The following is a 26078-nucleotide window of genomic DNA, read 5'->3' as shown; positions in this document are numbered from 1 at the left end:
GAGCCCCAAACTGGAGACAGCTGTGATGTCCTGGTAGCTGCTTTAGATCTGGAGTGAGAAGACTTGGAGTGAGATCCTAGATCTTGTGCTTGTTATCAGAGCCGTGGTGGGCAATTCATTTAACCTTCCTGAAATTCAAATTTCTTTCTTCCTTTCTCCCTTCTTTCTCCCATGAGAATGTGCAAAGCTATTTTCTCTGGTTGTTTTAATTGTTTTTAAAAGCTAATGTATGTGAAGGTAAATTATAAAGAGTTATATTAAAATCCGAAAGAATTATTATTTGAAATTAACCTCAGAAGTGACGTGACATTGCAAAGTGTAATGATTTTCTGCAAGGGGATAATTTTTTTTTCCTGTATTTTTTCACTGATTTAAGAATGGAACTCTGCAATCAGTAGGTAATAAATGCTATTGAACTTACATTTGGCAGGGAAAGTGTTACTTTGTATTTATTTCTTAAACAGTGCATTGTGCTGTGCAGTGATTATATTTGCTCAGTTGTGTCTGACTCTTTTCGACCCCATGGACTGTAGCCCACCAGGCTTCTCTGTCCATGGGGATTCTCCAGGCAGAAATACTGGAGTGGGTTGCCATGCTCTCCTCCAGGGGGTCTTCCCAACCCAGGGATCGAACCCAGTTCTCTCACATTGCAGGTGGATTCTTTACTGTCTGAGCCCCCAGGGAAGCCCATACATTGCATTAAATAGGGGAAAAAACACAAGTGTTGTCACTTATCAAATCTCTGTCAGTAGGCATGTTCCATAACTCAGGTTTCTTTTCTCTTATATATTGGGGATAATAATATCTACCTTCCAGGGCTGATGTGTGAAATTCAAGTGTAAAGTGCCATGTGTAGTGACTGGCACAGAGTTGGCAGGAAATGTTAATCCCTTTCTTCCCTCCAAGAGTATGAATCTTGGGATAATAATTTTTAAATCTGAGTACTAATTATTTCTCACTAACCAAAAAAATCTTAACTGGCATTTTTGTTTTGCTGATTTCTATGTCAGTTATTAAAATGACACCCCTCTCCCAAACCCTTGTCCTCCATGAATGCTTTGAAAAACATGTTTGTTTGGTATGCTTTTTCAGATACTGAAAAGAGCCATTTTACCATTAACTTTTTTTCTTTTCTTCAAGTTTACACCATGGATAGCACAAAGGAGAACAGTGACAGCGCAAAGGAGAAGAGTGACAATTACAGAGATGATCTTCTGCTCAGGATGGGACTTAATGATAATAAAGCTGGAATGGAAGGATTAGATAAAGAGAAAATTAACAAAATTATAATGGAAGCCACAAAGGTATGTTTCTTTTTTTCTTTCAATATCTTTAACTTAGTAACCTTTTTACTTTTTTTAAATAGAAAATTAGTGAGTTTTAGATAACATTTTAAGTATTTTAATATATAAAATTGTTAAGCTCCAATGCATGTAGAATAATCTCCCTTCTCTGCTAATGCTTTTGCATTCTGCTTGGTACTTAACATGCATATAGTATGCTTGTTAAAGCAAAGTAACATATACCTTCTTTTTCAGCCCTTTTTTCCCACCCCAAGAGGAGAATACTACAATTATGGATGTTTTTGTTTTTGTTTCAGTTATATCTTGGAAGTCTTTCTGTATAGAAAGTAAAGATCTTCCCTCTTTTTTATGCCTACATAGGTGGATATACTATTATTTATTGAACTAGCCAGAATCTTTGTTAATGAACATGTAAGTCATTTCTGGTCTTTCATCTTTACACATAATACTATGGTGAATAACCTTGTATTTCATAACTTTGCTGCTGCTGCTGTTGCTAAGTCGTTTCAGTCGTGTCCGACTCTGTGCGACCCCACAGATGGCAGCCAACGAGGCTCCTCCATCCCTGGGATTCTCCAGGCAAGAATACTGGAGTGGGTTACCATTTCCTTCTCCAGTGCATTCATGCATGCTAAGTTGCTTCAGTCATGTCCGACTCTGTGCGACCCCATGGACAGCAGCCCACCAGGCTCCTCCGTCCATGGGATTCTCCAGGCAAGAATACTGGAATGGGCTGCCATTTCCTTTTCCAATTTCATAACTTTACATATGGGCAAATATAACTATAGGAGAGATTTCCTGAACCAAATACAGATAGCTTGAAAGGATATATACATGTATAGTTTTCAATGAATTGCTCAATTGCCCTCCATAGTATGTGTATCAATTTACATTTCCACTGCCAGTATATAAGAGTATATTGAAACCATACCAACACAGTATGTTACCATACTTTTGGATTTGCCAGTCTTCGGTAATGCAGTGTAGCATTAATTTATATTTCTCATAAAATTTCAAAAAGTTTGTAAGATACCATTAAAAATACAAAGATAAGCAACATACTAGAGTAAAATACCTATTTTCAAAACACACATCTCTTAAAGGACTTACATCCAGAAAATATGGATTATTCTTACAGCTCATTAATGAGAAGACAACCCAATCAAAAAATGTGCAAAACATATAAATAGACACTTTACTAAGGAAGATATAAGAATGGCTCATGAGATGTTCATCAGTCATTAGGAAAAAGCAAATTAAAACCACAGTGAGGGACTTCCCTTGTCGTTCACTGGTTAAGAATCCTCCTTCCACATTTGCTAACAAGTATGAAAGGGGAAATTAACAGTAGCACAGTAATAGCGGGAGACTTTAATACCCCACTCACACCTATGGATAGATCAACCAAGCAGAAAATTAGCAAGGAAACACAAACTTTAAATGATACAATGAACTGGTTAGACCTAATTGATATCTGTAGGATATTTACCCCAAAATAATGAATTTCACCTTTTTCTCAAGTGCACACGGAAAATTCTGCAGATTAGATCATATCCAGGGCCATAAATCTAGCCTTGGAAAATTCAAAAAAATTGAAATCATTTCAGGCATCCTTTCTGATCACAGTGCAGTAGGATTAGATGTTAATTACAGGAAAAAAAACTATTAAAAATACAAACATATGGAGGCTAAACAACATGCTTCTGAATAACCAACAAATCACTGAAAAAATAAGAAATCAAAATATGCATAGAAACAAATGAAAATGAGAACACTACAACCCAAAACCTATGCAATTCAGTAAAAGCAGTGCTAAGTGGAAGATTCATAGCAATACAAGCATACCTCAAGAAACAAGAAAAATCAAATAAGTAATCTAACTTTACATCTAAAGCAACTAGAAAAAGAAGAAATGAAGAACCCCAGGTTCCTTAGTAGAAGGAAAGAAATCATAAAAATTAGAGCGGAAATAAATGAAAAAGAAACAAAGGAGACTATAGCAAAAATCAACAAAACTAAAAGCTGGTTCTTTGAGAAGATAAATAAAATAGACAAACCATTAGCCAGACTCAAGAAAAAAAGAAGAATCAAATCAACAAAATTAGAAATGAAAATGGAGAAATCACAACAGACAACACAGAAATACAAAGGATCATAAGACACTATTATCAGCAACTATATGCCAATAAAATGGACAACCTGGAAGAAATGGACAAATTCTTAGAAAAGTGTAACCTTCCAAAACTGAATCAGGAAGAAATAGAAAATCTTAAGAGACCCATCACAAGCACAGTTGAAACTGTAATCAGAAATCTTCCAGCAAACAAAAGCCCAGGACCAGATGGCTTCACAGGTAAATTCTACCAAAAATTTAGAGAAGAGCTAACACCTATCCTACTCAAACTCTTCCAGAAAATTGCAGAGGAAGGTAAACTGCCAGACTCATTCTGTGAGGCCACCATCACCCTAATACCAAAACCAGACAAAGATGCCACAAAAAAAGAAAACTACAGGTCAATATCCCTGATGAACATAGATGCAAAAATCCTTTAAAAAAATTCTAGCAAACAGAATCCAACAACATATTAAAAAATATCATCCATCATGACCAAGTGGGCTTTATCCCAGGGATTCAAGGATTCTTCAGTATTCACAAATCAATCATTGTGATACACCACATTAACATATTGAAAGATGAAAACCATATGATTATCTCAATAGATACAGAGAAAGCCTTTGAAAAAATTCAACATCCATTTATGATAAAAACTCTCCAGAAAGCAGGAATAGAAGGAACACGAGTGCTGTGTGCGTAGTTGCTCAGTCATGTCTGACTCTTGCAACCCCATAGGCTTTAGCCTGCCAGGCTCCATGGGATTCTCCGGGCAAGAATACTGGAGTGGGTTGCCATTTCCTTCTCCTGGGGATCTTCCTGACCCAGGAATCGAACCCATGTCTCCTGCATTGCAGGCAGACTCTTTATCCACTGAGCGACGAATACTTCAACATAGTAAAAGCCATGTATGATAAACCCACAGCAAGCATTATCCTCAAAGGCGAAAAATTGAAAGCATTTCCCCTAAAGTCAGGAATAAGACAAGGGTGCCCACTCTCACCACTACCATTCAACATTGTTTTGGAAGTTTTAGCCACAGCAATCAGAGAAGAAAAAGAAATAAAAGGAATCCAGATTAGAAAAGAAGTAAAACTCTTGTTTGCAGATGACATAATCCTCTACATAGAAAACCCTGAAGACACCACCAGAAAATTACTAGAGCTAATCAGTGAATATAGTAAAGTTTCAGGATATAAAATTAATACACCAAATCCCTTGCATTCCTATACACTAACAATGAGAAAACAGAAAGAGAAATTAAGGAAACAATCCCACTCACCATTGCAGTGAAAAGAATACAATACTTAGGAGTAGATCTACCTAAAGAAACAAAAGACCTATATATAGAAAACTATAAAACACTGATGAAAGAAATCAAAAAGGACACAAATAGATGGAGAAATATACCATGTTCATGGCTTGGAAGGATCAATATAGTGAAAATGAGTATACTACCTAAAGCAATCTATAGATTCAATGCAATCCCTATCACGCTACCAACGGTATTTTTCATAGAACTAGAACAAATAATTTCACAATTTGTATGGAAATACAGAAAAACCTCGAGTAGACAAAGCAATCTTGAGAAAGAAGAATGGAACTGGAGGAATCAACCTGCCTGACTTCACGCTCTACCACAAAGCCACAGTCATCAAGACAGTATGGTACTGGCACAAAGACAGAAATATAGATCAATGGAACAAAATAGAAAGCCCAGAGACAAATCCACGTACCTATGGACACCTTACTTTGATAAATGAGTGGAAAATATACAATGGAGAAAAGACAATCTCTTTAACAAGTGGTGCTGGGAAAACTGGTTAACCACCTGTAAAAAAATGAAACTAGAACACTTTCTAACACCTTACACAAAAATAAACTCAAAATGGATTAAAGAGCTAAATGTAAGACCAGAAACTATAAAACTCCTAGAGGAAAACATAGGCAAAGCACTCTCTGACATAAATCACAGCAAGATCCTCTATGACCCACCTCCTAGATTAATGGAAATAAAAGCAAAAATAAACAAATGGGACCTAACTAAACTTAAAAGCTTTTGCACAGTGAAGAAAACTATAAGCAAGGTGAAAAGACAACCTTCAGAATGGGAGAAAATAATAGCAAATGAAGCAACTGACAAAGAATTAATCTCAAAAATATACAAGCAGCTCATGCAGCTCAATACCAGAAAAATAAACGACTCAATCAAAAAATGGGCCAAAGAACTAGACATACAGATGGCTAAAGAAGACATACAGATGGCTAACAAACACATGAGAAGATGCTCAACATCACTCATTTTCAGAGAAATGCAAATCAAAACCACAATGAGGTACCATCTCACACTGGTCAGAATGGCTGCCATCAAAAAGTCTACAAACAATAAATGCTGAAGAGGGTGTGGAGAAAACAGAACTCTTACACTGTTGGTGGGAATGTAAACTAGTACAGCCACTATGGAGAACGGTGTGGAGATTCCTTAAAAAACTGGAAATAAAACTGCCATACGACCCAGCAATCCCACTGCTGGGCATACACACCGAGGAAACCAGAATTGAAAGAGACACATGTACCCTAATGTTCATCACAGCACTGCCTGCAATAGCTAGGACATGGAAGCAACCTAGATGTCCATCAGCAGATGAATGGATAAGAAGGTTGTAGTACATATACATAATGGCTATTAAAAAGAACACATTTGAGTCAGTTCTAAGGAGGTGGATGAAATTGGAGCCTATTATACAGAGTAAAGTAAGTCAGAAAGAAAAACACCAATTAGCACATATATATGGAATTTAGAAAGATGGTAATGACAACCCTATATGCAAGACAGCAAAAGAGACACAGATGTATAGAACAGACTTTTGGACTCTGGGAGAAGGTGAGGGTGGGATGATTTGGGAGAATGGCATTGAAACATGTATATTACCATATGTGAAATAGATGACCAGTCCAAGTTTGATACATGAAACAGGGCACTCAAAGCTGGTCCACTGGGACAACCCAGAGGGATGGGGTGGGGAGGGAAGTGGGAGGGGGTTTGGGGTCGGGGACACGTGTACTCCTGTGGCTGATTCATGTCAATGTATGGCAAAACCCACCACAATATTGTAAAGTAATTAGCCTCCAATTAAAATAAATAAATTAAAAAAAAAAAGAATCCACCTTCTAATGCAGGGGATGTGAGTTCAATCCCTGGTTGGGGAACTAAGCCCAACTATAGAAGCCCATGGACCACAACTAACGATGCCCCCCACATGCCACAATGAAGACCCAGTGTAGCTAAAAAAAACCCAAAAAACCCAAAACCACAATGAGATACAGAGTATTATAGCCTAGAATGGCTGTAATAAAGACAAACAGTAACAGATTTTGCAAGGATATGGAGAAATTGGTATCCTTATACATTGCCGGTAGTCTTGTGAAATGCTTCTGCCATTTTGGAAAATGGTTTTTGCAGTTCCTCAAAAGGTTAAGTGGGGAGTTGCCATGTAACACAGAGATTCTACTCCCAGGTACATATCCAAGGAAGGTGAAAACATGTGACCACATAAAATGTACACAATTGTTCATTGCAGCCGTTTTCATGATAGCCAAAATGTAAAAATGATCTCAATGTCCATCAGTCTTATAAATGGGTAGATAGTATGTTCACTGATGGAATGATAGATTATTTTCTAAAAGTTACTTTCTACATTTTATTTAATGGCTAATATTAAATATTCAAAAGTACTGTTTACCTAAAACAGACTGCTAATTATTTCTCCATTAAAAAAAATGATGGCTTTGTTTGAGATTAGCAGAGAATTGCAGTTCAAGGACTGCAGCCATGGTAAGCCACGTGCAAGTGCTTAGCAAAAATGAAGGGAAGAACTCTTTCCAAGAGGAGAAAAGGAAGTTGGCAAGGGTATATAGTAAACAGAGGCCATGACTTTTCATTGCCTGAGTCGTTGCCAGGAAAGGTTTTTTTGATGCTTTCTGCTATCATCAAAGGGGGCCAGAGCTCCCTCTTCTGATCTCTGAGTATTTAATTGAGGTTTCTGTTAGTTAATTTTTTACCATAAATTTACAATGAAAGTAAAGGAGATAATTGATGACCCAGCTGACTAAATCCTTGGATGTGCCCGGAGGATCCCACCTAGGATATGCTTTTATTTCCCAAATGCAGATCTGTACTCATCTTGAAGAGTTTGTACTGTGCTTACTGCCTCACAACAATCTTGTGATTTAGGTAGCTATAAGTTCATTTTACAGATTAGGGAGCCTGAGGCATAGTAAGATGAACTTTAGGATCACCGAGCTAGTAAGTAATGGAGGTAAGTTTTGAATTCAAGCCATTCTCTTTCTAGAGCCTGTACTCTTAGCCATCAGGTTCATAGTGATGCTTTCCTTCAGCCCTTTCTCTTATGCTTTGCATTGTTTTCCTACATTAGGGGTCCAGATTTTATGGAAATGAGCTCAAGAAAGAAAAGCAAGTCAACCAACGAATTGAAAATATGTTGCAACAAAAAGCTCAAATTACCAGCCAGCAGCTGAGGAAGGCACAATTACAGGTATTAATTCAATTGCTAAATATAGTAGGCCCTGATAGAATAATAATTGGTAGTTAAAATGCATCATGGCCAAATTATAACTGAAAACAAGGTGAAATGTAAATGTTTGTTACATTGTAAAGCATAAAAATTTAACAAATGTGCATACACCTTTGTAAAAAATTGCTCTATGTTTTTACATAAAGACGCACACCTAAACATTGTCACCTCCATTATACAGGAGAGTAGATGGAGCCTTAGTTAGGTTAAGTGACTTGCCCAGCTTCATATGACGGGTAGTTGTCAGAGCTAGGATTTAATCCAAATCATATGTTGCAGTTGGAAAAGGCCCCAAGATAAATGTGACATGTTTTTTGAAAAACTAATTTTTCAAAAAATATTTGGGGGAACATGTTAACTAATTAAATTTAGAAGTACTTTGAAACGTAATTGTGTTATAGTAAAACAAAAAGTCATGTAAATAGTAAAATGCCAAATGTACATGAATTTTTAAGATAAAACACGAGACTTCTAAAAGTTTGGGGTCATTTGGCTTCTTTGGCATCTTTGGGGAATAAATGCTCAATTTCCTGTGGTATTACAAGTTATTTCAATAGAAAAGTTTGAGAAGAGCCAGTCTATAAGGCATTAGGTGGTAGAATGAGAACTCAAGGCAGTAAAACTAAAGTTTACATTTAGAGAGTTTTACCCTCTATCAAAATCTGATTCAGTTTTACAAAGTACTTTAAGCTATAACATAGCAATAAATTTATAACATTAATCGAGTGTGCTATAAAATTCTTCTCATGATGGGAGTTCAGATATTATAAATTTAGTTTTCTTTACCAAACTAGTATGTCGTCTTTTTTGGACATATGCTTTCCTAGAGCACAAGCTAGTTTTTTATCTTCTATGTTGAGTAGTCTGCTATCATGACTAAAGATAATTTGTCAAATCATCGTTTTTAATGTTTCATGGCAGGTCAGTCCGTGGAGGTACATAATATTGTGATGATCATTTGTATTCATGTATCTTTGCACTCTTGTCCTGTTATTTTCACCAAAGATTGTACCATTTTACATTTTCAACATAAAAATGATGGTTTCCTCACATACTTGTGTAAAACTCCATTTTATCAACTTTATCAGTCTTTTAGTTTTTGCTGATACAATGTCCAAAATATTGTTGTTTTACTTTGCCCTCGTTTGATTACAACAGAGAAAGAATGTCTTTTCATATGTAAGTTAGCCATCAGTATTTCCCTCTTATGTGAGTAGCCTCCTTTATTCTGTTAGGATATAGGCTAAGTAACTGGCACAAGAGACCCTAAAATATAATGGTTCAGATAAGTTTATTTCTTTCCCATATTATAGGTTAAGTAGTCCCAGCTGCTCTGGTGGTTCTGATCACCGTAGTAATTTAGAGACTCAGGTTCTGTTATACATTGAAAGAAAGAAAAAGGAGAGAACTTCATTGAAGGAAAGTAATTTGCTATTAAGCTAGTGAAAGAGAAGTTACGCATGTTACCTTAGCTCACATTTGAGTTTCATGGCCACACCTAAGTGCAAGAGAAGCTATAAAATATATTTTCTAAGTGGGTGGCCATATGCTCAACTAAAAATCTATTACTATGGAAGGAAGAGAGTAGACTTCAGGGTTCAACTAGCAGTCCAAGGCAATATTCTTTGCTCACATTTCTAGAGTTTATTTCTCCTCATTTATAGATCTTATCGTATAATAAATATTTTTTGTCTGTCACTCGTAAAGATTTTTCTAATATGTACCACACAATTTTATTTATTAAATGATAATAATATAGTTTAATATTCCTCCTCACCACTCTTCTTTAGAAAAACATTTTCTCTTCATCCATTGTTTTTTTCATACAAGATTAAGCATTATTTCATCAAGTTAAAAAGAAATTCCATTCAGTCCAAAGTAACATTGTTTTTAAATTGATATTACTCCTTAGGCAGTTTAGTTTCTGGAACTCTTTTTGCTTTATAGCCTACAAATATCTTTAATAAAGTTTTAAAGATGTAATACATAGGAGTGGCATAGCAACGTCTTGCTGTTTATACTACTTTAAAAACTCATATCCTTAAATATGCTAATAATCTGAAGAAATAGAGAATCCCTTACATTGTGTAGCAGAACTTCACGTTTTGTTACGGTTTTAGCTGACTCTTCCATGGGAGGCTCTGTGGCATCTTTTGCAAGGGAAATGGCAGGAAGTGTGTTTTTTGTTGATTATAAAATTGTTTCAGTTTTTGAGCTTCCTTTAAAAGAAGTTATATAAGTGGGAGGGGATTGAGGAAATCCTAAGGAGGCTAGAAGGTCTGAAAGAACAGAGAGGTTTTCATGGGAAATGTGTTTCTGTTTTAGAGTAATGAAATTTCCAAACAGATTTTATTATATGTAATAAGTAAGCTCTGAAGGCATGAATTCCCCCGATGTTTCTTCAGAACCTCCCTAAGTATCCCTACCCGATCCCATCCTCATTAAACTTAAAAGCATAATCATTTTTGTAGCTGTCAGAGCATCTTAGTGTAGCTTGGGCTCATGAATAGATAAGCATCCATGTCATATTAAATGGCAACTAGTCAGTAAATCAGTGCGCTTTGACCACTTTAACAGTTGACTTGGAGAACTCAGATTTATTCCACAATTTTTAGGTTAATACTAAGTTAAGAAAATGAAAAACAGTATTTCTGAAGTAATCTCCTAAGTATAATCTTTTAAAAATAATTTTTAAAATGTAAATAAGACATAATATGGATATAAAATATGCCTCTAGATCTCTATTTGAGCTTATTTCAGTGTTAAATACTTTAAAAAATTTTTGTTTTAGGGAAGTATCATGATATAATGGAAAGAGTACAGGCTTTAGAGAAACCTGATTTCCAGGTTTAGTTCTAACATTTTGACCAGTTCTATGACTTAAGAGCAAATTACATAATCTTCCTCAGCTTTAGCTTCATATATAAAATGGGGATAATAAGTATCTCTGAATTAATTTGACCAGCGGGTTAGTTAACATAAGCATTTTGCATATTACATATAATATAATCAACAAATGTCATTTCTACTTTAAAAACTATAGGTAATATCACTAAGCCCTTACCACATCCCTAGATAAGTGTGTTACATGGGTATCTCTTTTAATTCTTTCCACCTTTTCAAATTGGTTTAGTCTCTCCTTCAGTTCAGTTCAGTCACTCAGTCGTGTCTGACTCTTTGTGACCCCATGGACTGCAGCATGGCAGTCCCTCTTTACAAATAAAGTAAAAATGAGAGGGGTTGAGTTGTCCACTATCATTTAACTAGTAAGTGGCAGGCCTGAGACCCAAACAAAGCCCTTACACACTGTGACAGACCCTGGCTCTGAACTGTAGCGAGAGGGACTAGGTACATGTTATATACTTGGGTATATACAAGATATATATATATGACTTGGAAGTCACTTGGAAGGAAAAATGGAGGGAAGGAAACCATGAATGAAGATTTCAGCAGATGAAACTGGAAAAAAGCAGTGGTGGTGTGCATTTGGTAGATGTAGAAGAAGAGTTCAGACAAGGGTGACTAATAAGAGATAGTAAAGGAAAGTGGAATGTGTGACTCATTCGGTGGCGAGGTTTCCTTTTGGCAACGGTACACTTGCTGTGAGCACAGAAAGACAACAGATGGTTGAAGAAACTGTCAGAGCATTAACTTATGAGTCTAAGGAGAGGTTTTTTATTATTCCCCCATTTGGCTTGCTTTCTATTTATTGTCTTCTTCCTTTTCAGTGTTTCTGGGTTAAGATACTTCAGATGCTTCTCCCTTATGCTCAGTCGACTCAATTCTTAGGCACATTTTCTGGGTTAATCTACCCTTGTTTTTATTAGTCCCCATGATTTGTTTACATCTTTTTAATGTCAGGATGTCATTCTCTATTTTAAAATTGAAGTACTGGGAATTCCCCTGTGGTCCAGTGGCTAAGACTCTGTGCTCCTGATGCAGGGGGGCTGGGTTCGATCCCTGGTTAGGGAACTAGATCTCACATGCCACAACCAAGACTCTATGCAGCCAAATAAATAAAAATAAATGTTTAAAAAAAATAAAATAAAATTGAAGTACTGGAAGAAATAGTTATTTTAAATCTGGATGATAAATTGGAATAATGTTAAAAAAATTCTATTTATTAGATGTAGTGTCTCACTGTGAAATCAGCCTTCTCCAAACTTTTTCTACAAATACTATTTTCTCTTTTTAAATGAGATATATATACTATACGTATGTAATAAGTATATATATGTTGTTCAATGCTAAATCATGTCCATATATAAAAGAATAAAATTTATACTGATAAATATAAGTGGGTGTATAAGTCTCTCTTCCCTTTCTCTTTTATGAGGAATTTATTTGTATAGTTGCCGTTATTTATTTTCATGTTGCTAAACTTTAAGATTTACATTCTAAGTAACTTTCACATATCAGTAGAGTATTGTTAGCTATAGTCATCATACTGTACCTTAGACCCCAAATCTTATTCATCTTTTTTTTTTTAACTGAATTAGATCAGTTGACCTGTAACACTGTGTTAGTTTCAGGTGTACAACATAGTGTTTTGATATTTCTCTATGTTACAAAATGATCACCATGGTAGGTCTATAGTTACCATCTGTCATCATACAAAGTCACTATAATATTATTCCTCATGTTGTACATTTCATTCTCATGACTCATTTATTCTGTAACTGGAAGTTGGTACCTTTTATTTGTTTAAGTTTTTTTTTTTAAGTTTGTACCTTTTAATCTTCCAATGAGGAAAAAATTTCAAAGCAGATAGTCTTTCTTCTGATGGAACTCACAATTTAGAAGCTAGTACGGTAAGTGCCATCCTAAGAGCAAGTAAGGGAACACTGAATTCTGCGGCACAGGGGACAGAGGCCTGGTGTGACTGAGGGGCCTCTGAGCTCCTTGAGGGCTGGTGTCAGAACTGGGAAGGGCATTGTACGCAGAGCAGCAGCCTGAAGGCACAGAGCAGCTAGGTCACTCAGCGAGTTTCCGGCTAAACAAGGTTGGATCCTCTCGGAAGCCTCACTGTGGCTATTGGAGACAAATGTGAATCAGAGTGATTGTTTATAAAAGAGGGATTGCAGTTCTCTGTTTGTTTTCTCAGGGTTTTTTTTGTTTGTTTGTTTGCTTATTTGTTTTTGGTTTTACTTTTTCTAAAATGATTTTTAATTGGAGGATTAAATGAGTTACAGTTTTGACTTGTACCTAGGAGTTAACTAGTGTCACTATAACATTAAGAAAGAAGACCTTGAAAAGAAAATTTCTGCAGAATGAAAACAAGGTTGAAGTCAAACAAGGGGGAAAGGCTCCATTATACCCCCATGAAAGTCTCCCACCTTTTAGAAAACCTTCTCTAGGGATTGTCACATTTCATTCAGAGCTCACCCCACTTGCTTATTTCTGGCTGTTTTTCTCTTAATTTTTTATTGCTTTGTTGTGAAGTTTTCCAGGGATCCTTTTATGAGTTAAAGTTGCATTTGTTAAACTTGGACCATGTGCCAGACACACTTCCACGCTCTTCATGTATTCTGTTTCATTCAGTAGCTTGCTTCTCTCTTCTCTTCATGATTTTACTTGAGGGTCTTACTGACTTCCTTATACGTTGCTAGATTAAAATGGTCACATAGCCACCGTCAGCTGCAGAGGAAGCTAGAATACCGTATATTTAGCTTTTGCAGCCTGCACGGTAGAGGCCACAAGAACGGAACACTTGGGAATGGGTGTGTTTGCTATGTAAGCTGTTTCTCACTGCCCTACTTTGGTTATTTCTTTCATTTCTCTGTCTTCTTTCTTATCAGTCCAACTGTTTTTCTCTAAAGAAACAAAATTCCTTAAAAATCAAGATTTCTCACTATTATTGTTGAAATTTCATGAAGTAATAAATTATAGATTAAATTTTCAATTATGATTCAAATAGACTACCAATTATCAAATTTTAGCCTTAAAATAGCAATTCTACAGAGGAAATGTTTACATCATGCCTTAAGACAATCAGTTGTACAGTACTATTCAATATAAACATCATATGCCAAAGTATAATCATTTATTGTACATTTCCTTTCTTAGTATTTTAAGACATTAATATTATGAGTCAGATGGAAGTTGTTTATTTTACCTAAACAGAAGCTTTTAGTTACAGTAAGTTTTCCAAATTTATAAAGCAGTAGAATCATTTGATATATAAGCAGTTGGAATGCTTTATTCATTCAGTAAATATTTATTAAGTACCTATTATGTACTTGTGGGTACTGAAAAATGAAAGAGTTGGTAGGGAATGATATTTGAGAACAGACTGCCCATGTTCTTGGAAATAAAAGCCATTACCAGCCTTAATAAACAATAATCAAATATATATAGATAGTATGGGAATGGGTGGATGAGTGATGGCCAGATGGATGGACAGAGACAAACAGACACCTACTGAAAATAAGATTGGTGTTTGGGACTTCCCTGGCAGTCCAGCAGTTAGCATTTGGTGCTTTCACTGCCATGGGCCTGGGTTCAATCCCTGGGCAGGGAACTAAGATCCCACAAGTGGAGTGGGGGAAAAAAAGAGTAGTGTTATGATTACTGTTATTTCAATATTATAGTCCTAAAATGTGTTAACTTTTCAAAAATTAAGGTTGACAGATTTGCAATGGAGTTGGAACAGAGCCGGGATCTGAACAGTACCATAGTGCACATTGACATGGATGCTTTCTATGCAGCTGTAGAAATGAGGGACAATCCAGAATTGAAGGATAAACCCATTGCTGTAGGATCAATGAATATGCTGGTAAGTAGGTAAGATTGGAGACAAAAAAGAAGTTTCGTGACATATTCATATTCAAGTAATCCTTACTGGTTCATGAAGGGAAAAGACCTTATTAAGCTCTACCAGTTCTATCAGAATATTTTTCTAGGTGTTTTACAGGTATTCACTTACTGAATCCTTTCAACATCACTTGAGGTACAAATTTTTATTTCCATTTGACAGATAAGAAGACAAATTCAAAGAAGTGTTTTATAATGTCCCCAGTGTTATCAGTTCAGTTCAGGTCAGTTGCTCAGTCGTGTCCAACTCTTTGCAACCCGATGGACTGCAGCATGCCAGGCCTTCCTGCCCATCACCAACTCCTGGAGTTTACTCAAACTTATGTCCATCAAGTTGGTGATGCCATCCAAACACCTCATGCTCTGTCATCCCCTTTTCCTCCTGCTCTCAATCTTTCCCAGCATCAGGGGCTTTTCCAGTGAGTCAGTTCTTCCCATCATGTGGCTGAAGTATTGGAGTTTCAGCTTCAGCATCAGTCCTTCCAATGAATATTCAGGACTGATCTCCTTTAGGATAGACTGGTTGGATCTCCTTGCAGTCCAAAGGACTCTCAAGAGTCTTCTCCAACACCACAGGTCAAAAGCATCAATTTTTTGGTGCTCAGCTTTCTTTATGGTCCAACTCTCACATCCATACATGACTACTGGAAAAACCACAGCCTTGACTAGACAGACCTTTGTTGGCAAAGTAATGTCTCTGCTTTTTAATATGCTGTCTTAAGTTGGTCATAACTTTTCTTCCAAGGAGTAACCATATGTAATTTCATGGCTGCAGTCACCGTCTGCAGTGATTTTGGAGCCCCCCCAAATAAAGTCTGTCACTGTTTCCACTGTTTCCCCATCTATTTCCTGTGAAGTGATGGGACCGGATGCCATGATCTTCGTTTTCTGAATGTTGAGTTTTAAGCCAACTTTTTCACTCTCCTCTTTCACTTTCATCAAGAGGCTCTTTAGTTCTTCACTTTCTGCCGTAAGGGTGGTGTCATCTGCATATCTGAGGTTATTGATGTTTCTCCTGGCAATCTTGATTTCAGCTTGTGCTTCATCCAGCCCAGCGTTTCTCATGATGTACTCTGCATATAAGTTAAATAAGCAGGGTGACAATATACAGCCTTGACGTACTCCTTTTCCTATTTGGAACCAGTCTGTTGTTCCATGTCCAGTTCTAACTGTTGTTTCCTGACCTGCATACAGATTTCTCAAGAAAATGTAATAAACCTGGTAAATGATAGAGTGGCATTTTATCTTTCTGTTGCAAATTAATTTTTCTTAAGTAATTGTTCTAGTTAAAGAGAATTGAAAAAGAAAGAAAAGGAAATGTGATTCTAAAGCAGAAATTTGCAAACAGTGGCCTACAGGCCAAATCCCGCCTGCTGCCTTATTTTGTAAATAAAGTTTTATTGAATTCAGCATTGTCAGTCAACTATGTGTGTGTGCCTAGTGGCCCAGTCGTGTCGGATTCCATGACCCCGTGGACTGTGCAGCCAGCCAGGCTCCTCTGTCAATGGAATTTTCCAAGTTAGAGAACTGTAGTGGGTTGCCATTTCCTACTCCAGGGGATCTCCCCAATCAGGGACTGACCCCACATCTCTTCTGCCTCCTGCATTGGCAGGCGGATTCTTTACCACCGTGGCACCTACTCCAATAAAAATTTAAAAAATCTTGTTGGAGCAGTGTCACACCCACTCACTTATTGTTGTTTCATTAAAAGAGCAGAGTTAGGAATTGCCGCAGAGACCACATGATCTGCAAAGCCTAAGGTATTTGAGCACTTACAGCAAAAGTTTACCAACACAAATTTTGGAGTAAGGTGTTTTATTAATATGAGTCCTGTAACTAAGTAGTTCTTTCCATGACTTGAAACCTTTGCATTTCTGTTACTGTGTGGCTTTTCCTTATTACCACCCTCACCATAGCAGGTAAGTGACCACGACAGCTGTGTGTAGCCAAAAATGGGTTGGGAGTTAGAAACAGCAACTGAAATAGATGAGTTTGGTTTAAAAAAAAAAAATAGACGAGAAATAAGGAAGGTTCTTCTTTGTTCTAACTCTTTTCAATGCCTTCGATAGCTATTAACATGATTCCTGAGTTGTTATTTTATTATGAAACTACAGTCTGTTTGTTCATTCTCTCTGCTCCCACAAGTATGTAGGCAACTGACAGTCCTGGTTCTAAAATAACTTTATAGGAAAGTACACTCCCCTTTCCTACAAATCATCAACTAATACTTAAAAAAAGTATTCAGTGTTATTAAGAATATGTATCACCATGTATTTATGTGAAATTATGCACATGAGCCCCTTAGTACTTAGTGAACGTTCGTTTGGGCCCATGATTCTGTAATTTGAGCCGAGTACAATGGGGAGGGTTTGTTCATCACACTTGGGGTTGGCTAGGACTTTGCCTGGAGCTGAGGGGTCCCAAATGGCTTCACTCACATCCCTCCAGCTATGAGCTTTCCCCTCCACGTGGCGCTTGCTCCTCCACATGGTCTTATTAAATCCTGTTATAAGATCTCTGTAATCTAACACGAGATCTTCACATAGTTGCTGGACCCCACAAAAGCAAAGGCAGAAGCTGCAGACTTCTTCATGCCTAGGTTTCAGGACTCATATAATTCACTCCCTCACATTCCTTTGGTCAAAGCAAGTCAACACCAGTCTCTTGGTAAGAGGAACTAGAGCCCACCTTTTGACAGGAGGAACTGTGAAAGATTGTGACTATGATCTACAGTCCCCCACAAATCTAAAGGTTAAAGGACGTCATATATAAAATTGTTTTTCTACTCTACTGCAGATCTAGCTTTTTTAATATCAATCCCAATAGATTTCTTCATATTAATATTTAAAGCATTGGTTTGTCTTCCAAGTGCTGTCTGCATTTTCTATTCCAGAATGTTGACCAAGGATTAGCATAGTTTTGATTACTATCAAGATTTTTAAATGCCACTTGAAAACTATAAATGGAAAATTTATATTATCATTTCTGAAATACCCTTTCATTTGGTAGATTTTGTTTTACATTCTTTGAATTTTCGCTTGAGATTCCAAGGATTCCATTTGTGATTAATTTTTTCTAAATGGTACTGTGGCCTACCACATTAGCCTAGATTATTGCCAGGTATTTTCATCAACAGGGTTTAATAAGTAATGTTTTCCTGTTTACTCTCATAATTATTAAGTTCCATCTCCTAGTTAAAATGTTTTCACCAAAAAAATTTCAGCCTTAAGAAATAAAGCTTAATTTTAAAAGTTCTTTTGTGCTTTAATCATTTCATGTTTGAGACTTAATTTAACTGACCATATATTAGACCATATATTTCTTTTTTTTCTAGATGAAAAATTTCCCAAATCCCAAATAGTGCAAATTCCAAATGCATAGTATTATACTATACTATTACTTTATATACTTTTACTTTCTGTAACTTCTATATTGTTTGTACTGTATAGCTTTATACTACTATAACTTTCAGGTAAATCTCCTTCTATCATCTAAACTTTTATATGTACTGTATTACAGATATTCATTAAAGCCAGTGAAGTTTAGTTCCTTGAAATGTAAGAGAACCTTTTTAATAGCACAGTCTTGCTTTTTACCTCATGTCACATTATAAATATGAGACAGCGGTGGGAGAGGGTCATGGTACTATACCATGATACGACGAAGTCAAAAGCTTGGTTTGAGACAGTGGCCTGTAAAAGAAATGTCTTTGAATTGAAAATGCACATCAGTCATGTGGTTCTCTTGAAAGCATTGATCAATATGTCAGTTTTGGTTTGAATGTTTTTCCCCGTGTGGCCCACTTTCTTTCAGTCTACTTCAAATTACCACGCAAGGAGATTTGGTGTTCGTGCAGCCATGCCAGGATTTATTGCTAAAAGACTCTGCCCACAGCTCATTATAGTGCCCCCAAACTTTGACAAATACCAAGCTGTGAGTAGAGAGGTAAGTCTGCTCTCTCACTCCTGCTTATAGCCTCCTGTTGATTTCGCGTCATATAGAGAGACAGGTCCAAATACCATAGCACATCAGAATCTATCCTTAGCTTATCCCTGAAAGTGTCCCTTCTACCACTTCCTCAGCTTATGGATCGAGCATTGAGCTGCAGCTATGTCCAGACTATGCCCTTCTATTTCCCAGTTTTTTGGGGGTTTTTTTTGCTTTTCCATGTGTTTTCTCATCTGCATAGAAAATTCTTATCTCCCCAGAAAACCCTGCATTACCTTAATTATAACCTAAATTAACTTTAGCTCTTTTTCTGTTAATGTGCAATGTACATTTTCTTTTTTTTTTTTTTTTTACATTTTCTTCTAGAATCACCTTATATTTATAATCTGCAGACTTAATTCCATATCATTAATTCCAAGCTCTTTTCTGAGTAAATTTTTTATCAATGTTTTTTAACAGTAACAACATTAACTTATTTTGATTAGCTGCTCTCCTGGCCCCAGAATCTAGTGAAGGTGCTTATGAGCATTTACTATCCCAAAAACCATAATCAAAGAAAAAGGGGAATAATATACTGCTTTGAAGAGGATTTCTGGAAAATAGAGATTTGATTATTCACAAAAATTGCCTAAAGTGTGATGTATGAAAAACTGTCCTTTCCTCTAGTTTCAGTAATAACTGGACCATCATGCCAGTGCTAAAACTGAAGTCAGAAATTGAAATTTTAGTGTACAGTGTCAAAATGTGTTTAGACTACTGCAGCAAAACGCACTGTTAAAGACTGCTGTCTGAATCGAAACACTTAAAAACTCCGGTCTCACACTTATTACCATTTAGTCATGTAAACTATCTTTAGATTCACGCTTCTTATTTGTGTTCCACCTCATTTCCCCTGGAAATGAGAGCTCCCCCAAATTAAAATGATATTCCACCCCAAATTTTTTTAAAGTTTTTAACAGTTCTTTCAAAAAGCAGTCTGTGGAAGCAGGTGCTTTGGTGCCTGCATCTGCAAAGGTGGTAGGGAAGGGGAGGCCCATTCACACGGGTCACCCCGTTATCTGTTGTTGTTGAGTCCTGTCTGACACTTTTGCAACCCCATAGACTGTAGCCCACCAGGCTTATCTGCCCATAGGATGTCCCAGGCAAGAATACTGGAGTGGGTTACCATTTCTTTCTCCAGGAAATCTTCCTGACCCAGGGCTCGAACCTATGTCTCCTGCATTAGCAGGAGGATTCTTTACCACTGAGCCACCTAGGCTTTTAATACTCATAAGTTTGAAAATCCTTCAAAGACTTTGTAAGAATTTTTTTAAGTTCTGCTTTAAGTCAGTAAAACTTCTGACAGCATAACAATGAGAACCAAATTGTTTTAGTTCCCTTTAGTCATTTACATAAGTTAGAGAAATCTGTCTTCAAATTTGATCAGGATCTAACTAGTTTATTTGCAGATGACAAGTGGGTTCTTATCTGTAAATGAACTGTAGTGCAGATGTACTGACAACAAATGCATCAATATTTATGGCTTGTTTAAAAGTTTAAGAAAAAGCCATTTTTGTTTTATCCAAAAGAGTGGAGTTGCTTTAACTGTTCTCCAAGCCTCAGTACTTTGTTTTCACTGGAGCCTGTCTATTTTTGTTCTTGAAGAAGTATCTCATGTAAAGGAAGTTAGTGAGCACTCCTTGTCTCCAGAGAGCACTTCTCATTCAGAATCATCTTAGCTGGCTGCCAACTACTGACTTTCCAGTTTCATCTTCACGAAAAAGATTCCATTTAAGCACATTGTGAAAATGATTTCTTCTATAAGAACAAAGCTAATTAAGGTACTTTCTGAGTAAAGCTTGGCCAAGTTTTTTGTGACATTTCCTAAAATTACCTTTGATTCAGCTGTTCATAGTTATGTTAAACGAAAAAGCTTTCTTTTTATAAAACGTCTAGAAAGATTTTTCTCATGATACCGCAGACAGCTTTATAACACTAGATGAAACATTACATATTTCAGCAAATATGTTTTTCTAATATACATATTATTTTGGCAACCATTTCCTTTAATTTCAGCTAATACTTCAGTGGTTAAAAACTTCATAGCATGGAGAAGGAAATGGCAACCCACTCCAGTATTCTTGCCTGGAAAAGTCCATGGACAGAGGAGTCTGGCGGGCTGAAGTCCATGGGATTACATGACTGAGCATGTGTGCACAAGGGTGGAGGGAAATGGGTTGGTAGCAATAAAGCGGTAGAACTAAAAAAAAAAAAAAAAAACTTCATAGCAAAAAAAAAAAAAACTTCTTAGCTTCATATAATAAAATTATCTTCTGTAAAAGGCATTTCTGGAATCATACAGAGATTCTGATGTCTTTACATATTTATTTTATTCCAAGATGCAACTCCAGACTTTTCCCCATCATTTAATATAGTCACAGGCTTAACACTACAGTTTTTGTCATCTTTTCCATTCTAAATCCTGGTAGCTGTTTTGTTTTCTGAATGGATACATGCATTATTGAGTGGAGTTTTATAGACATAATTAATTGAAGTAGAACTACTTTCTAAAGCAACATAGTACCTTCATGTAAGATTATTCCTTTTTAAAATGAACAAAAAAAGGTCCTAAAAGGAGATCAAGATCCTGTTGTTCCCACTTCTGCTTTTGACCTACTACCTAAAATTATGTTGCTTAACTTTTTCTCTGCCTATCAGAATGATGTTAAATATGTTCCTTTTGAAGGTTAAGGAAATCCTTACTGACTATGATCCCAATTTTATGGCCTTGAGTCTTGATGAAGCCTACCTGAATATAACAAAGCATTTAGAGGAAAGAAAAAATTGGCCTGAGGACAAAAGGAAGTATTTCATCACAGCAGGGACCTCTCTAGAAAACGGTAAGCAATTTATTAGAATGATCAGACTTCAAAAAACACCCCTTTGGATTAACCAGTTAGCAGGCATAGATGTAGGACTAGGTATAGCTTTATTATGAAAAAGTATTAAAAATGAAAATCAGAAACTTAAATATACCAGTAGGATTTCTGAGATAAATGTGTGGAATGTCACTTTTAACCCAAATGAAATTCTTAAATCTTTAGAGTTTGAGTGTGCAGAGTCCCTGCCCAAAGTAATTTCATAGAAGTTTTTTTCTTAAAATCTAACCTAACTGAGGGTTGGATTGCATTGAATCTGAGGAGGTTCTCTGTTTAAGGTAGCCTTTGGTTGTAGCTGTTAATAATAGAAAATAGACTTAAAAAAAAAATTAGTCTCAAACATACTAAAACATTGGATGGGATTTTTTTTCCCCCTTTATTTCATAGATTTTCCATAATCTAGTTACTGTGATTACTGTTTTTAACCTTGCCAAAATTAATGATTCTCCAATTCCCTTCTTTGCCTTAGACCTTATTTTGACTCTTTTTCTATGTAATGAAACCCTTTATGACCCTAAGGGTTTTTTCAAATGGGACCCTTATCATCTACCCAAAACAATGCCAAAAAACATGCAGATAGTGCGTGTACTCTGTCAGCTCTCTGTCCGAGGTGTGATTACTTCAAATGCCAGCTCTGCCCTGGACCCCTGAGCAAAGTTCACCTGGATGAAAAGGTAGAAATAGAGGGTTTGCTTAAACCGACAGCCACGTTTCATGTGCACAACTCATTGACTGCTTCAGAGGGGACAGGCTACCATGGTTCAGGGCTCACATCTTAGGAACAAATTTAATATGGACATCAAATCATAATTTTATTACCTTGCTTACAGCGCTAAGGTCTCTCTCTCTAAGGGAATCATTAAACAATATAAGCAGTAAACAGTTCTGGACGTAGAGTCTTGAAGCAAAAGGTGTTTTGCTCTTAGTAGAACTTGTTTGGGGAAGTGACACACAACGCCTGAGATTGCTTAAAATCTTACTCTATTCCTTAACTTTCACAAGAGAAAGGAGGGGAACCGTTAAATGTCAATAGTTACATTGAATCACTCCCTGAGGGTCTCCTATATTCTTGGCTGGTGTGCTCAGTCATGTCCGACTCTGCAACCCCATGGGCTGTAGCCGGCCAGGCTCTGTCCATGGCGTTTTCCAGGCAGGAATACTGGGCTGAGTTGCTATTTCCTACTCCAGGGGACCTTCCCGACCCAAGGATCAAACCTGCGTCTCTTGCCTCTCGGGCATTGGCAGGCTGATTCTTTACCACTGCGCCACCTGAGAAGCCCTTATAACAATTACTTTCACAATAAGTTATAAAAAATTATATTGGGGCTGAGATAAATGTTTTCATTCCCTACTAATGTTCTTTTCATTTACTGTACATCCAAACTCATCATGAGGCTGTGAATTTTTAGTACCTGTCGTTCTTAACATTTATCTATGTACTTTCCTCTTCATGTATTTAATATTCTTAAGCAATTTAAATAGCTTAGCTTTTTTTTTTTTTCGTATCTAAGTCCCTGTGGACTGGCCTTTCACGCATGTCTGATTTCACATTATGCCAAGAGAAGCTTTCAACAGTGAATTCTCCGATCCTGCCTTTGGAGTCACGGCAGGTGGCTGACATATCTTCCTCTAAAGTCCAAGGCATTTTTCTGTTGTTTGCCCCTTTTCTAAAAGGTGCAGTTTTGGAAAAGTATTGTTAACTACCGTGTCTATATAGAAATAAAATAATAATAATAATTTTATGTTTATTCTTTCTTATAAATCTGGATGGTGCTAGCCAATATAAAAAACTAAAATACTGTACCGTATACTTTTTAGCACTTGCCATCCAGATGGGATCTTTAGTATTTCAGATTATCAGAAACCTTAATTTTGCACTTTGATCACCTCAGTTATGGGGCTTATAAAGATATTCCTTTCAGAAAGCAAATAAGAAACCATTTGAGTGGTTGGTTGCAGAGCCAGGCCTCGCAGAGAAGTAGACAGATTGACCAGGTCACTACACCATTCAGCAGTGACTCTGAACAGTGAAGCTGAGAAGGGCAGGCTTTGCTCTCTGTCATAGTGTTCCATAGTCAGTGCCTCACCTGAGGATGTGGTGACAAAAGCTTGTGGTGTAAAACATGGCCCAGGAACCGCAGAAGGGGGCTGTGAAGGTTTCTCTCTAGACCTGCAGGTTTTCCATAGCTCTTTACGTTGACTTCCACACATCTAGGTGGGGAAAAGGGTCCAGGTAGATGCCATTTCAACTGTGCCACAGTCCTAATCCCCTCTGAATTGCTCTGTATTTTAAAACCAAATAATGGAAAATGAACTGAAGTACATAAATAACAGCTAATATATAATTTGAAAATAAGGCTTATTTTGTAGTGGCCTGGGAATTCAGATTTGGAAAATATCTGTGACTTACTTGATATTACATATTTAAAAATTTGATACTAATCAGGTGTCTGTCATATTATTTGTGTTATCTGTAAACTCTTTCTAAAACGCCAACTTCATTTTTTAAGTATAATGCATTTGTATGTGTCTTGAAACTAAGAATTTAATCTTTGCTTCTGTATGTACCTTAATTTGGAAAACGTTCATGTGTAGTGAGATTATGAGCTGGAGGGAGTTCCTGGGTGGTCTCATGGTTAGGATTCAGTGCGTTGGCCGCTGTGCCCCAGGTTCAATCCCTGATCTGGGAACTGAGGTCCCACCAGCCACGTGGGGCTGTCAAAAATAAAAAAGAATTGTGGAATGGATCAGAAAGCTCTGTTGTTCATCTTATTTTTATAAATTTTACACTTAAACCGATTTCTTCTCCATTAAGCAGAAAGTAAAGTTCATGGATTTGTTCATGAGGACATTTTTAGTATTGGTATAGATTTAAATGTATTTCACAGCTTAAATTCATGAAAACCGCAAAAAAAAAAAAAAAAAAGGTAATAACCAGATTAGTATTTTTGCTTTACTTTTTAATAATATCAGTTAACAGCCCTTTGATAATAAAGGCTTCTCACCCTTAAACTTGGATCATTGTTAATCTGATTAGACCTTAAGAATTTATATATTTAATGAAGTATAACTTCCAAAAATAATTTCTGTTTATTTCAAATGTGCTGTTAGTAAGAGTGATACTTTATAAAAAGAAAAAAGAAGTCAAAATTAAAATCAGCATTTGAAAGAATAAAATTCTTATTCTTTTAACACTTGGAAAGTTCTACCATGAATGAAGAAAACATTAAGGTTTTTTTCCCCCTCTAAAAATAAAATCTATCTTTCACTCATAATTACTCTAGATTGCTTAATGCCTTTTCCTTATTCTTAAATTCTAACTTAAGGTTCTTTTTTCTCCTAGAGATGAGTAAATGGGAAAAAACTTTCTTTTATTTTTTTAAGAAAAAAGTACTGTGAATCTAATTCTAACTCTTGTTTTCAACTAATTTTGTTCAAGTATTAGTGAATTTTACCTAAGGTATTTCTTTTTAAACTGTATACAGTGGAAATGGGTGATATTCTTTTTAAGAAAAGCTTAGAATCAGTGTTTTCTTTGTTAAACAGTTAAAAATATAAATGATAATGTTTCTGACCTTGGTTCTTAGAAACAAAACTAAATGAGATTTGTTTTGTCTTTAAAGAGATTGACGGAAACATAATTTATGAAGTATGTACTTCTTAGAATGAAGATGAATTACTGTTCCTGTTTACAATTTAGATAATCCAGGAAAGGAAGTTAACAAACTGAGTGAGCTGGGAAGATCCATCTCTCCGCTCCTTTTTGAAGATAGTCCTCCTGATTTGCAGTCCCCAGGAAATCCTTTCCAAGTGAACTCTGAAGAACCGAATAATCCTCAAATACACCAAAACTCAGTTGTTTTTGGAACGTCAGCTGAGGAAGTGGTGAAGGAAATTCGTTTCAGGATCGAGCAGAAAACAACCCTCACAGCCAGTGCCGGTACTTAAAAGGATGTTGGTGGTTCTGATAGTTACAACTTTCAGACTAGCTAATTCAAATGTAATATTAGTAGTTTCTCATTATAAAGTGTACGGTTAACAAATTTTACGTGGCCGTTTTTTTATTAATTTCTGACAGTGTACCTATTTAGAATGCTGTGAACCTATAGATAAATGGGAATTAAGCAGAAACGTCTATGTGTCCAAAGCAAAAACTTACCATAAAGCTCATGTAGCTATCTTTTTCAAAACACAAAATATATTTTAATTTGGTTTTGGACATAATACTTAATCAGTTTTCCCTTTGAAGACTTACAGTACAAAAAAAGGGCCCAGGTGACTGTACAAGGTATGGACAAGACAGAAAAAACACCAGCAAGCTGCATAGCAATCTAGGATCATCTGGTAAAGGGGAAGAGAGCTCCATATGTCACTCACTCAGGAGGAT

The 26078-nt window shown here is 36.4% G+C and overlaps 1 protein-coding gene across 1 annotated transcript in view; it reads left to right on the top strand.

Moving 5' to 3' along the window:
- Positions 1 to 26078, top strand: part of POLK (DNA polymerase kappa) — a 77011-nt gene that overhangs the window by 37237 nt on the left and 13696 nt on the right. The window contains exons 2-7 of the mRNA XM_043920021.1: positions 1141 to 1304; positions 7854 to 7973; positions 14635 to 14787; positions 18639 to 18770; positions 21499 to 21652; positions 25392 to 25631. Of these exons, the coding sequence (XP_043775956.1) occupies positions 1149 to 1304; positions 7854 to 7973; positions 14635 to 14787; positions 18639 to 18770; positions 21499 to 21652; positions 25392 to 25631 (955 nt within the window). The 5' untranslated portion in view covers positions 1141 to 1148. The remainder of the gene's footprint in view (positions 1 to 1140; positions 1305 to 7853; positions 7974 to 14634; positions 14788 to 18638; positions 18771 to 21498; positions 21653 to 25391; positions 25632 to 26078) is intronic.

Source organism: Cervus elaphus, chromosome 12 (assembly GCF_910594005.1).
Source record: "Cervus elaphus chromosome 12, mCerEla1.1, whole genome shotgun sequence".
NCBI lineage: Eukaryota > Metazoa > Chordata > Mammalia > Artiodactyla > Cervidae > Cervus > Cervus elaphus.
This window is presented reverse-complemented; position numbering and strand designations above follow the sequence as displayed.